The sequence below is a fragment of the Lethenteron reissneri genome, chromosome 57, assembly GCF_015708825.2.
Source record: "Lethenteron reissneri isolate LAM-NWPU_2019-01 chromosome 57, ASM1570882v1, whole genome shotgun sequence".
Lineage (NCBI taxonomy): Eukaryota > Metazoa > Chordata > Hyperoartia > Petromyzontiformes > Petromyzontidae > Lethenteron > Lethenteron reissneri.
In genome coordinates, this window is record NC_083835.1 from 8,578,284 (window position 1) to 8,591,640 (window position 13,357).

At 50.9% G+C, this 13,357-nt stretch overlaps 1 protein-coding gene across 1 annotated transcript in view; it reads right to left on the reverse strand.

The window, feature by feature from the left end:
* Positions 1–13,357, reverse strand: part of DGAT2 (diacylglycerol O-acyltransferase 2) — a 44,571-nt gene that overhangs the window by 7,308 nt on the left and 23,906 nt on the right. The window contains exon 5 of the mRNA XM_061575190.1: positions 4,556–4,760. Coding sequence (XP_061431174.1) covers positions 4,556–4,760 — 205 coding nt within the window. The remainder of the gene's footprint in view (positions 1–4,555; positions 4,761–13,357) is intronic.

Sequence of the window (13,357 nt, forward strand, 5' to 3'; positions counted from 1 at the left end):
GTCGGCCGTGATGATATGCTGCCGACGATGCTGGTGGTGGCGATACTGCTGTGCAACTCTATGTATCTCTGTGTGTGTCTATGGATCTCTGTGTAACTCTACGGATCTCTGTGTAACTCTATGGATCTCTGTGTGTAACTTTATACATCTCTGTGGGTTTCTATGGATCTCTGTGTAACTCTTTGGATCTCTGTGTAACTCTATGGATCTCTGTGGGTGTCTATGGATCTCTATGTAACTCTATGGATCTCTGTGGGTGTCTATGGATCTCTGTGCAACTCTATGGATCTCTGTGTAACTCTATGGGTCTCTGTGTAACTCTATGGTTCTCTGTGTGACTCTATGGAACTCTATGCAACTCTATGAATCTCGGTGTAACTCTATGGATCTCTGTGTGTCTCTATGGATCTCTGTGCGACTCTATGGATCTCTGTGTAACTCTATGGATCTCTGTGTGACTCTATGGATCTCTGTGTAACTCTATGGATCTCTGTGTAACTCTATGGATCTCTGTGTAACTCTATGGATCTCTGTGCGACTCTATGGATCTCTGTGTAACTCTATGGATCTCTGTGCGACTCTATGGATCTATGTGTAACTCTATGGATCTCTGTGTGACTCTATGGATCTCTGTGTAACTCTATGGATCTCTCTCTAACTCTATGGATATCTGTGTAACTCTATGGATCTCTGTGCGACTCTATGGATCTATGTGTAACTCTATGGATCTCTGTGCGACTCGATGGATCTATGTGTAACTCTACGGATCTCTGTGCAACTTTATGGATCTCTTTGTAACTCTATGGATCTCTGTGTGACTCTATGGATCTCTGTGTGACTCTGTGGATATCTGTGTGACTCCATGGATCTCTGTGTGACTCTATGGATCTCTGTGTAACTCTATGGATCTCTGTGTGACTCTATGGGTCTCTGTGTAACTCCATGGATCTCTGTGTAACTCTATGGATCTCTATGCAACTCTGTGGATCTCTGTGTAACTCTGTGGATCTCTGTGTAACTCTATGCAACTCTATGGATCTCTATGTAACTCCATGGATCTCTGTGTGACTCTATGGATCTCTGTGTAACTCCATGGATCTCTGTGTAACTCTATGGATCTCTGTGTGACTCCATGGATCTCTGTGTAACTCTATGGATCTCTGTGTAACTCTATGGATCTCTGTGTAACTCTATGGATCTCTGTGTAACTCTATGGATCTCTGTGTAACTCTACGGATTTCTGTGTAACTCTATGGGTCTCTGTAACTCCATGGATCTCTGTGTAACTCTATGGATCTCTGTATAACTCTATGGATCTCTGTGTAACTCTATGGATCTCTATGCAACTCTATTGATCTCTATGCAACTCTATGGATCTCCGTGTAACTCTATGGATCTCTGTGTAACTCTATGCAACTCTATGGATCTCTATGTAACTCCATGGATCTCTGTGTAACTCCATGGATCTCTGTGTAACTCTATGGATCTCTGTGTGACTCCATGGATCTCTGTGTAACTCTATGGATCTCTGTGTAACTCTATGGATCTCTGTGTAACTCTATGGATCTCTGTGTAACTCTATGGATCTCTGTGTAACTCTACGGATTTCTGTGTAACTCTATGGGTCTCTGTAACTCCATGGATCTCTGTGTAACTCTATGGATCTCTGTATAACTCTATGGATCTCTGTGTAACTCTATGGATCTCTATGCAACTCTATTGATCTCTATGCAACTCTATGGATCTCCGTGTAACTCTATGGATCTCTGTGTAACTCTATGGATCTCTGTGTAACTCTACGGATCTCTGTGTAGCTCTTTGGATCTCTGTGTAACTCTATGGATCTCTGTGTAACTCTACGGGTCTCTGTGTAATTCTATGGATCTCTGTGTAACTCTATGGATCTCTGTGTAACTCCATGGCTCTCTGTGTAACTCTATGGATCTCTGTGTAAATCTATGGATCTCTGTGCAACTCTATGGATCTCTGTGCAACTCTATGGATCTCTGTGTAAATCTATGGATCTCTGTGCAACTATGGATCTCTGTGTAACTCTACGGATCTCTGTGTAACTCTATGGATCTCTGAGTGACTCTATGGATCTCTGAGTGACTATGGATCTCTGTGTAACTCTATGGATCTCTGTGTAACTCTATGGATCTCTGTGTAACTCTATGGGTCTCTGTGTAACTCTATGGATCTCGGTGTAACTCTATGGGTCTCTGTGTAACTCTATGGGTCTCTGTGTAACTCTATGGGTCTCTGTGTAACTCTATGGATCTCTGTGTAACTCTATGGGTCTCTGTGTAACTCTATGGGTCTCTGTGTAACTCTATGGATCTCTGTGTGACTCTATGGATCTGTGTAACTCTATGGATCTCTCTAACTCTATGAATCTCTGTGTGACTCTATGGATCTCTGTGTAACTCTACGGATCTCTGTGTAACTCTATGGATCTCTCTAACTCTATGGTTCTCTGTGTAACTCTACGGATCTCTGTGTAACTCTATGGATCTCTATAACTCTATGAATCTCTGTGTGACTCCATGGATCTCTGTAACTCTACGGATCTCTGTGTAACTCTATGGATCTCTGTGCAACTCTATGGATCTCTGTGCAACTCTATGGATCTCTGTGTAAATCTATGGATCTCTGTGCAACTATGGATCCCTGTGTAACTCTACGGATCTCTGTGTAGCTCTATGGATCTCTGTGTAACTCTATGGATCTCTGTGTAACTCTACGGGTCTCTGTGGAACTCTATGGATCTCTGTGTAACTCTATGGATCTCTGTGTAACTCCATGGCTCTATGTGTAACTCTATGGATCTCTGTGTAAATCTATGGATCTCTGTGCAACTCTATGGATCTCTGTGCAACTCTATGGATCTCTGTGCAACTCTATGGATCTCTGTGCAACTCTATGGATCTCTGTGCAACTCTATGGATATCTGTGTAAATCTATGGATCTCTGTGCAACTATGGATCTCTGTGTAACTCTACGGATCTCTGTGTAACTCTATGGATCTCTCTAACTCTATGGTTCTCTGTGTAACTCTACGGATCTCTGTGTAACTCTATGGATCTCTATAACTCTATGAATCTCTGTGTGACTCCATGGATCTCTGTGTAACTCTACGGATCTGTGTGTAACTCTACGGATCTCTGTGTAAATCTATGGATCTCTGTGCAACTCTATGGATCTCTGTGCAACTCTATGGATCTCTGTGCAACTCTATGGATCTCTGTGTAAATCTATGGATCTCTGTGCAACTATGGATCCCTGTGTAACTCTACGGATCTCTGTGTAACTCTATGGATCTCTGTGTAACTCTATGAATCTCTCTAACTCTATGGATCTCTGTGTAACTCTATGGATCTCTGTGTAACTCTACGGCTCTCTGTGTAGCTCTATGGATCTCTGTAACTCTATGGATCTCTGTAACTCTATGGATCTCTGTAACTCTATGGATCTCTGTGTAACTCTATGAATCTCTGTGTAACTCTATGGATCTCTGTGTAACTCTATGAAACTCTATGGATCTCTGAATAACTCTATGGATCTCTGTGGAACTCTATGCAACTCTATGGATCTCTGTGGAACTCTATGGGTCTCTGTGTAACTCTATGGGTCTCTGTGTAACTCTATGAATCTCTGTGTAACTCTATGGATCTCTGTGTAACTCTACGGCTCTCTGTGTAACTCTATGGATCTCTGTAACTCTATGGATCTCTGTGTAACTCTATGGATCTCTGTGTAACTCTATGGATCTCTGTGTAACTCTATGAATCTCTGTGTAACTCTATGAATCTCTATGGATCTCTGAATAACTCTATGGATCTCTGTGGAACTCTATGGATCTCTGTGTAACTCTATGAATCTCTGTGTAACTCTATGGATCTCTGTGTAACTCTATGAAACTCTATGGATCTCTGAATAACTCTATGGATCTCTGTGGAACTCTATGCAACTCTATGGATCTCTGTGTAACTCTATGGGTCTCTGTGTAACTCTATGGGTCTCTGTGTAACTCTATGAATCTCTGTGTAACTCTATGGATCTGTCCAACTCTATGGATCTCTGTGCAACTCTATGGATCTCTGTGCAACTCTATGGATCTCTGTGTAACTCTATGGATCTCTGTGTAACTCTATGGATCTCTGTGTAACTCTGTGGATCTGTGTAACTCTATAGATCTGTGTAACTCTATGGCTCTCTGTGTAACTCTATGGATCTCTGTGTAACTCTATGGGTCTCTGTGTAACTATATGGATCTCTGTGTAACTCTATGGATCTCTGTGTGACTCTATGGGTCTCTGTGGAACTCTATGCATCTCTGTGTGACTCTATGGATCTCTCTGTGACTCTATGGGTCTCTGCGTATCTCTATGGATCTCTGTGGAACTCTACATCTCTCTGTGTAACTCTACGGCTCTCTGTGCAACTCTACGAATCTCTACGCAAGTTCTGCATGCAATCACGATCCTCCTCATCATCAGCACCATCCTACATCACACACACGCACACATGTAAATATAAAAGCCAATGTACTCACAGCCCGCCATGAGATACTCCCGGTAGAGTGGGATCCGGAAGTTGCCGGCGAGGGTCGCCACGTAGGGGTGTATCCCGGGGAACAGTTGCGCGAAACCCGTTGCCTCCGTGCAGAAGTTGATGAACGCCCCGATGCACATAACCCCGTGGGGGTGGTAACCAATCACGAAGTTGCGTGACGGACTCAGGTCGCACGTCTTGACCAGCTGGCAAGGGTCACGGGCACAGGGCGAGGTCACAGGTCAAGGGTGAGGTCACAGGGCGAGGTCACAGGTCGAGGGCGAGGTCACAGGTCAAAGGCGAGGTCACAGGTCAAGGCCGTGCCTTGCATCTCTTTGAGTCTCTGTGGGTATCTGTATCTCACGGAGTCTCTGTGGGTCTCTGTGGGTCTCTATGGGTCTCTCTGTATCTCACGGAGTCTCTATGGGTCTCTGTATCTCTCGGAGTCTCGGTTGGTCTCTATGGGTCTCTATGGGTCTCTGTATCTATTTGAGTCTATGGGTCTCTGTATCTATTTGAGTCTATGGGTCTCTGTATCTATTTGAGTCTATGGGTCTCTGTATCTATTTGAGTCTCTATGGGTCTCTGTATCTATTTGAGTCTATGGGTCTCTGTATCTATTTGAGTCTCTATGGGTCTCTGTATCTCACGGAGTCTCTGTGGGTCTCTATGGGTCTCTATGGGTCTCTGTATCTCACGGAGTCTCTGTGGGTCTCTGTGGGTCTCTATGGGTCTCTGTATCTCACGGAGTCTCTGTGGGTCTCTGTGGGTCTCTATGGGTCTCTCTGCATCTCACGGAGTCTCTATGGGTCTCTGTATCTTTCGGAGTCTCGGTGGGTCTCTATGGGTCTTTATGGGTCTCTCTGCATCTCACGGAGTCTCTATGGGTCTCTGTGGGTCTCTGTTGGGTCTCTGTGGATCTCTATGGGTCTCTGTATCTGTCGGAGTCTCGGTGTCTATTTCAGTCTCTGTAGTCTGTTCCTGTATCGAACCCAGGTCGCACACATTAACACACACACACGTATTGACATACATACACACCCACACATTAACATACATACACACAGACACACGCATGTATACACAGACACACGCATTAACATACACGTACACATTAACATACCAATACAACCGCCATTCACCACTAAGTGATGGTGACGTCACCACGGCGCCTGTGCCAAGCTAGGTGCACGTTGGGGCCACGTGAAGTGTCGAAGGCAGGAGGAGGTCACGGTACAGACCTAGCAGGTGTCATGGGGTGACTGCTGTGCCAGGCTAGGTGCACGAGGAGGTCACGGAACAGACCCAGCAGGTGCCATGGGGTGACTGACTGAAGTGAATGGCAGATGCACCACGCTAATTTGTTTTCATTTTAACCGCCCGGGGCTCTGCTCGTTGTTGTGAGCGTCGCTCCTGTGCCCTCTGTTGTTGTTGGAGGGCGACTGCCTCCAACACACACAAAGACAAATTGACACACACACACACACTGACACACACACTGACATACATACACACACACACACTGACATACATGCACACACACATTGACATACATGCACACAGATACACAGACACACACACAGACACTGACACATTGACACACACACACACACTGACACATTGACACACACACACACTGACACACTCACACACAGACACACACAGACACACAGACACACACTGACATACCGACACACACACAGACACACTGACACACTAACACACAGAGACATAATCAACGCGCTCCAGGGTTCGTGACCATGTGGGTGTGAGACACGTGGCAGGGGTAGCGTAGTGGCAGGGTGGGTGGAGGGGTAGGGATGGGTGGCGCAATGCGTCTGCGACCCCCTGCATGTCTGTAAGTGATCACAGACTGCTCCCAGCCAAATAAATCTGCGCCTAATCAGCGTGAGCAACATTGACCCTTAACCCCACCCGCCCCCCCTAACCCCCCTAACCCCCCTAACCCCCCTTACCCCCCCCCCCCAGAACCCTGCACACCCTACAAAGACAAAGACACCCCTCCACCCCTGTATAGCCTTAACAGACTGTTGGGGCAAGTGCTGTTAGCGAGCACCTATGAAGGCCGGTGCAGCGCACGAGGGGGTGGGTGGCCAGCACCACGCCCCGTGGCCGCCTTTGTCTCCCCCGTGGCGATGCTTACACACCGCACCAGGTACTCATTTGAGGCCGAGTGGACCTAGGGGACGCCCAGGATCGGGTTCGCTGGGCGTTGACCCGCGAGCGGGAATCGAACCCCGGATCGCCAGGGTTCGTAGCGCGGCGTAGCGCTAACCGCTGCGCCACCGCTCCCCCGCCGTGCACCCTGGACCTCAAAACTCCCCCCGCCACCTCGCCTCCACCCGTGCCGCCTCCTGCCTGTCTGTGCGTCTCGATGTTCAGATATGTGTCTGTCTGTGTGTAACCAGACACTCACATTGTGTGTGTGTGTGTCTAAGTTGATGGGGGAGCGGTAGCGTAGTGGATTAACCGACCGCGCTTACGAACCTGGAACGGCCGAGTTCGACTCCGGCTCACGGCCATTAACAGTGGCGAATATTCGAACCGGTCATGGGCCTCCCCTAGGTGGACTCAACCACAAATGAGTGCCTGGTGCGGTGCGTAGTAAACACTGGGGAGACAAAGGCGGCCGGGGGATGGTACTGGCCAACCCCAACCCCTCGTGTGCCGTGCCGGCCTTCATAGGTGCTACTCGCTAACAGCACTTGCCCCTACAGTCTGTTTAGGCTATACGGGGGGTCTTTGCATCTATACACACACACTCACACGTGTACCTCTATACGTGTGCCTCTGCGTGTGGGGAGCGGTGGTGCAACGGTTAGCGCTCTGCGACACGAACCCGGCGGACCCAAGTTCGAATCCCGCGGTCAGCATCAGTGGCGGATATCTGAACCGGTCCTGGGCCTCCTCTAGGTCGACTCAACCTCAAATGAGTGCCTAGTGCGGTGTGTCAAAACATCGCTAACGTCACTTGCCCCAACAGTCTCCGTGTGTTGCGTGTCTCTATGCTTTCCATGATTGTACTGGAGGAATGCCCTTCTGGTACAGATACAATGTGCGTCAAGGGGTGGCTCCCTATTGGTCAACCGATGATCCATTTAACACGTAGGATTTCGCGACCAATATGATTCATAATCAACGTTTTTGGGTTTAGATGGCGTTATTTATAAATGTGTCGTAACCCTCCACCACCCGATGCTGTTACCAGCGAAACGTCGGACTAATCAAAAGTTGTAAATGTTGTGGTTTCACGCTTCAACACACCGGTGTGGGCTAAAGCAGTGAACTATTTTGTCTTTTGTCAACGTGACACGTTTTTACTGTTTGGCAGTGTCGGGTGGTGGAGGGTTACGACACATTTATAAATAACGCGATCTAAACCCAAAAACGTTAATTATCAACAACCGTGCCATGTTACGCCGATGATCCGCTGATTGCTGCTCACTCCGAGAAGGAGTTGGAGACGCTGCTGCTGAGCCCGGAGCGTGCCACTCAAGAGGTTTTACCATCAGCCCGTGCCTGGGCACTTGATGTCATCAATCGCTCTCCTCCTACTCACGACTTGATGGACGGGGGGCAGTTGTGGAAAGCGTGAATAAGTGTCCGTGCCAGGGCGGTGTGCTCACGATCAGCACCGGTTTTGCAACAGAGATGTCACTCCGAATCACTCGAAGCTACCTGGTCTGTCGCTCCACACGAGGCTCAGTGTCTCCACGCTAAACGCGGAGATCTTTAAAAGAATCATCCGCGCGCCGATTTGAAACATTCCGGCTGGCCTGGCCAGCGATCCATCCTGGGTTTAACCAGCAGTCTGGATTGTGTGAGGAGCTCACAGATCCTTGGAAGATCTGGACACATTCCCATCGGTAAGCTTTCTCCCGCAGGCCAAGCTGCGTTGGCTGGGTCACGAAGCCCCTCCCCCATGCCCAGCCACCGCGTGCCCAAAGCAGCTTCTGTTTTACCGGCTAGAGGGGAGCTAAACGCAGCACCGGCTGGGGTAGAGATGGAGCTGATGGGGCACGGGCGTATGGAGGAGCTGAGTGAGGAGCTCACAAATCCTTGAAAGATCTGGGCAAAGTCCCATTGGTGAGCGCCTCCGGCAGGCAAGGCTGCGTTGGCTGGGTCATGTCGCACGCATGCCCAGCCACTGCATGCCTCGGCCGGATCGAGGGGGCTAAACGGGCGCGGCACGGGCTAGAGAAGAGATGGAGTGATGTGGTACAGGAGGACGTGGAGCTGAGTGGACTTGCCGATGACTGGTACCAGCGGTGTCAAGATCGGCCTCTGTGGAGGAGGCTCGTGAAGGACGCTACTGGGCAGTTGGAGGCAGTCGCCCTCCAATAACAACGGAGGGCGGAGGAGCGACGCTCACAGCAACGAGCGCAGCGCCAAGCGCACTAAAAATCGCATCGAGTTGGCACAGGAGCGGAGCAATGGGTGGCGCATCTGCCAGTCGTCAATTATCCCATGGCACCATCTGGGCCTGTGCCGTGACCTCCTGCCAGCAGCAAGCCTCCACGTAGCCTTAAAGTGCACCTAGCCTGGCACAAGCGAGGGGCGTTGCCGCTGTGCCTCCATTGCGGGGAGCGGTGGTGCAGCGGTTAGCGACGCCGAGCTACGAACCCGGGCGCCCCGAGTTCGATTCCCGCTCTTGGCCATCAACGCCAAGTGACGATTATTTGAATCGGTCCTGGGCCTCCCCTAGGTCGACTCAGACTCAATTGAGTACCCGGTTCAGGGTGAAAACACCGCCGTGGTGAGGCCCACCTACCCCCTCGTGTGTCGTGGCCGCCTACCGTGAATGCTCTTGCCCCAACAGTCTGTTAAAGGCTATACGGGGGATCTTTGTCTTTGTGTGTGTGTCTCTATATTATCTATATATATACACACACACACGCGTGTCTCACCACGTGTTCCCGTGCCTCTCTGGAACCCGAAACCTCGCAATGGGTTTGGCTCTGGACCCAAATCATTCACTTCTCGTCCTCTCTCTCTTCCCTTACAGCTCGTGACGCAAACACATCGGAGGCGTGTGGCCCCTTCACAGACTGTCAGGGGTGGGGGGGGCAAGGGCTGTTAGCACCACCACCACCCCCGGCCGCCTTTGTCTCCCCAGTGGCGATGTTCGCGCATCGCACGGTCACACATCGCACCTCCGACACGGTTGGTGGCGATCGAAATCGAGGCATGCGTACTTATTTGAGGCCGAGTCGACCTAGGGGAGGGGGGGGAGAGGCCCAGCAGCGGTTCAGATGATCGTCGCTGGTGTTGGTTCGGCGAGCAGGAAACGAACTCGGGTCCCTGGGTTCGTAGCGCGCTACACTACCGCTCCCTAAACTTAAGATAAAGATCCTCCGTAAAGCCTTAACAGACTGTTGGGGCAAGTGCTGTTAGCGAGTAGCACCTATGAAGGCCGGCACGGCACACGAGGGGGTGGGTGGCCAGTACCACGCCCGACCGCCTTTGTCTGCCCCGTGGCGATGTTTACACAAACAGCACCAGGTATTCATTTGAGGCCGAGTCGACCTAGAGGGGAGGCCCAGCACCGGTTCAGATAATCGTCACGTGCCGTTGGTGGCCGTGAGCGGCAAAACGAACTCGGGTCGCCGGGTTCGTAGCGCAGCCTAGCGCTAACCGCTGCGCCACCGCTCCCTACAAGGCCCCCCACACACACACGGTGTATTCCTATTGCTGCTGCTGCTGATGTTGTTGCTGTAAGTAACTTCCACGTTACTTGCAGGCTTTCGGGATGAAATTGGTTTCCTCCTGTGCTTCGTTAACATTGTGGGTGTCTCTGTCATTATGAGACCTCCTTTGCCAGTAGCAAGATATAGTAATACGTTTTACCCTTTTATCTGGCACCAAAACTGACACCTTTATGCAAGGGATCATGTTTGCAATAACCACAAGGAGAGTGCATATCATTATCAGAGTGGTCTCTTTTTGTTTGCATTGACTGCCTGTGTTGTGTATCTGTCTCTCTCTATATGTATCCTGCATTTTCATAAATATGCTAAATTCCTCTTGATATGCAAATTCCTTTGTCAATGCGCCCAGCTTATATATATGCTCCAAGCTCGTGTGCTGTTTCATTCAGACTCTGTCGCCTCGACGGACCTGGTTTTCACCTGAGGACGGCTGCTTGCGTTGTGGCCGAAACGTCGTGAGAATAATTTTATTATGTTTTATTTTTATTATTTTTTATTATTTTATTACTTCCCTTCTACGTGACTTTACCGAAAGAACCAAGAAGATGCCTGTGTTGTGGTTATTGCAAACAACATCCCTTGTATAAAGGTGTCAGTTTTGGTGGCAGATAAAAGGGTAAAAACCTCTTACAAATGTCGCTTTCCTGAATCATTGATCCCATCTGCGACGAGTGAACCTGGCCTGCAATGCGGCGAGCGTTGCGTCTCCGACATGGCCACGGTGAACCACCTTGCCCGGCATGCCCAAGCCACCGCACGCCCAAAGTAGCTTCTCTCTTGGTCGAAAAGAGGCGTGGGGTCGCCAAACGGGCGCGGTACGGCCTCGAGGGGAGATGGAGCCGAGGATTGTGGAGCCGAGTGGACTTTGCCGATACCGGCGGTGTCAAGATCGGCCTCTGGTGGTGGTGGTGGTGGTGGTGGAGGAGGCTCGTGAAGGACGCTGCTGCTGCTGGGCAGTTGGCGGAGGCAGTCGCCCTCCAGCAACAGCGGAGGTGGGCGCGGCACGGGCTAGAGAAGAGATGGAGCCGAGGATTGTGGAGCCGAGTGGACTTTGCCGATACCGGCGGTGTCAAGATCGGCCTCTGGTGGTGGTGGTGGAGGAGGCTCGTGAAGGACGCTGCTACTGGGCAGTTGGTGGAGGCAGTCGCCCTCCAGCAACAGCGGAGGGCGGAGGCGGGCACGGCACGGGCTCGAAAAGAGATGGAGCGACGTGGTACAGGAGGACGTGGAGCTGAGTGGACTTGCCGATGACTGGTACCAGCGGTGTCAAGATCGGCCTCTGTGGAGGAGGCTCGTGAAGGACGCTACTGGGCAGTTGGTGGAGGCAATCGCCCTCCAACAACAACGGAGGGGGGCGGAGCGACGCTCACAACAACGAGCGGAGCGCCGGGTGGCTAAAGCACATCAAGTTGGCACAGTAGGGGGCACAGGTGGTGCATCAGCCAGTCATCTCGGTCATCTCAGTCAGTCGGGTCTGTTCCGTGACTCTTCTCCTGCCCAGCAAGCCTTCGACACTGCACGCGGTAGCCTCAAAGTGCACCCAGCCTGGCACGAGCGCCAATTGCTGGTGACCTAAGGTTGTTGTTGTTGTTGTGAACCATTTGAAAGCGAGCGAAGGAGCGAGGCGCACAGACACTCAGAGTTTCGGCGGTGTCGGCCAGAGGTCGCAAACGGGTTTTGATTCCTTACCCGTACCCGGCCGCACCAGGGTAGGGTATGGGTATCGGGTACCTGATTGCGACCTCTGGGATGAAGCCATGTTGCAGGCGCGGGTGGGTTGATTCTAGGAACTTGAATTGTGAGAAGTGACAAGACGTTGGGAAATGAGTGACAAACAGTTACTCACCAGTGACTCACGGTCTACCCGTACCCGGCCGGGTACGGGTAGCCGGGTATCGGGTAGGGTACGGGTATCGGGTACCCGGTTGCGACCTCTGGTGTCGGCTCATTGTGGAGGAGGTCTCCCTCGTTATACGCGGGTTCGGTGTGTGCGGTTTCCGCGCGCTGCATATTTGCACCCAATATTCGCTTCGCTCTACGCGGTTTGAATTCACTCTGCACGCGGCTATGTGTCCGCACGTGGGGCAACAGTGTGTGTGTGTACTGTGTGTGTGTGCTGCGTGTGTGTGTACTGTGTGTGTGTGTACTGCGTGTGCACTGTGTGTGTACTGTGTGCGCTGTGTGTTTACCGCGTGTGCACCGTGTGTGTGTACTGTGTGTGTGTACTGTGTGTGTGTACTGTGTGTGTCCTGTGTGCTGTGTGTGTGCTGTGTGTGTGCACCGTGTGTGTACCGTGTGTTTCCTGTGTGTGTGTCGTGTGTGTGCTGTGTGTGTACTGTGTGTGTGTACTGTGTGTGTACTGCGTGTGTACTGTGTGTGTACTGTGTGTTACTGTGTGTGTACTGCATGTGTGTTACTGCGTGTGTACTGCGTGTGTACTGTGTGTGTACTGTGTGTGTACTGCGTGTGTGTGCTGTGTGTTGTGTGTGTTGTGTGTGTTGTGTGTGTGTAGTGTGTGTACTGTGTGTGTACTGTGTGTGTACTGTGTGTGTATACTGTGTGTGTACTGTGTGTGTGTACTGTGTGTGTACTGCGTGTGTACTGCGTGTGTATACTGTGTGTGTATACTGTGTGTATACTGTGTGTGTGTGTACTGTGTGTGTATGTGTACTGCGTGTGTACTGCGTGTGTATACTGCGTGTGTATACTGTGTGTGTATACTGTGTGTGTATACTGTGTGTGTACTGTGTGTGTGTATACTGTGTGTGTATACTGTGTGTGTGTACTGGGTGTGTGTACTGGGTGTGTGTGTGTACTGTGTATTAGTGTGTGTACTGCATGTTTGTACTGCGTGTGTACTGCGTGTGTACTGTGCCCTACTCGGCAGACAGCTCTCTCCGTCTGCCTCCTCGTGCAGTTTCGCTTTGTGCGCCGGTGTTTTGGAACGCATCTACCACCGCCCCTCGTGTCCCCCCCCCCTCGTGTCCCCCCCCCCCCCAGTGTCTCCCCCCCCCCCCGTGTCTCCCCCCCCCCGTGTGTCCCCCCCCTCGTGCCCCCCCCCCGTGTCTCCCTCC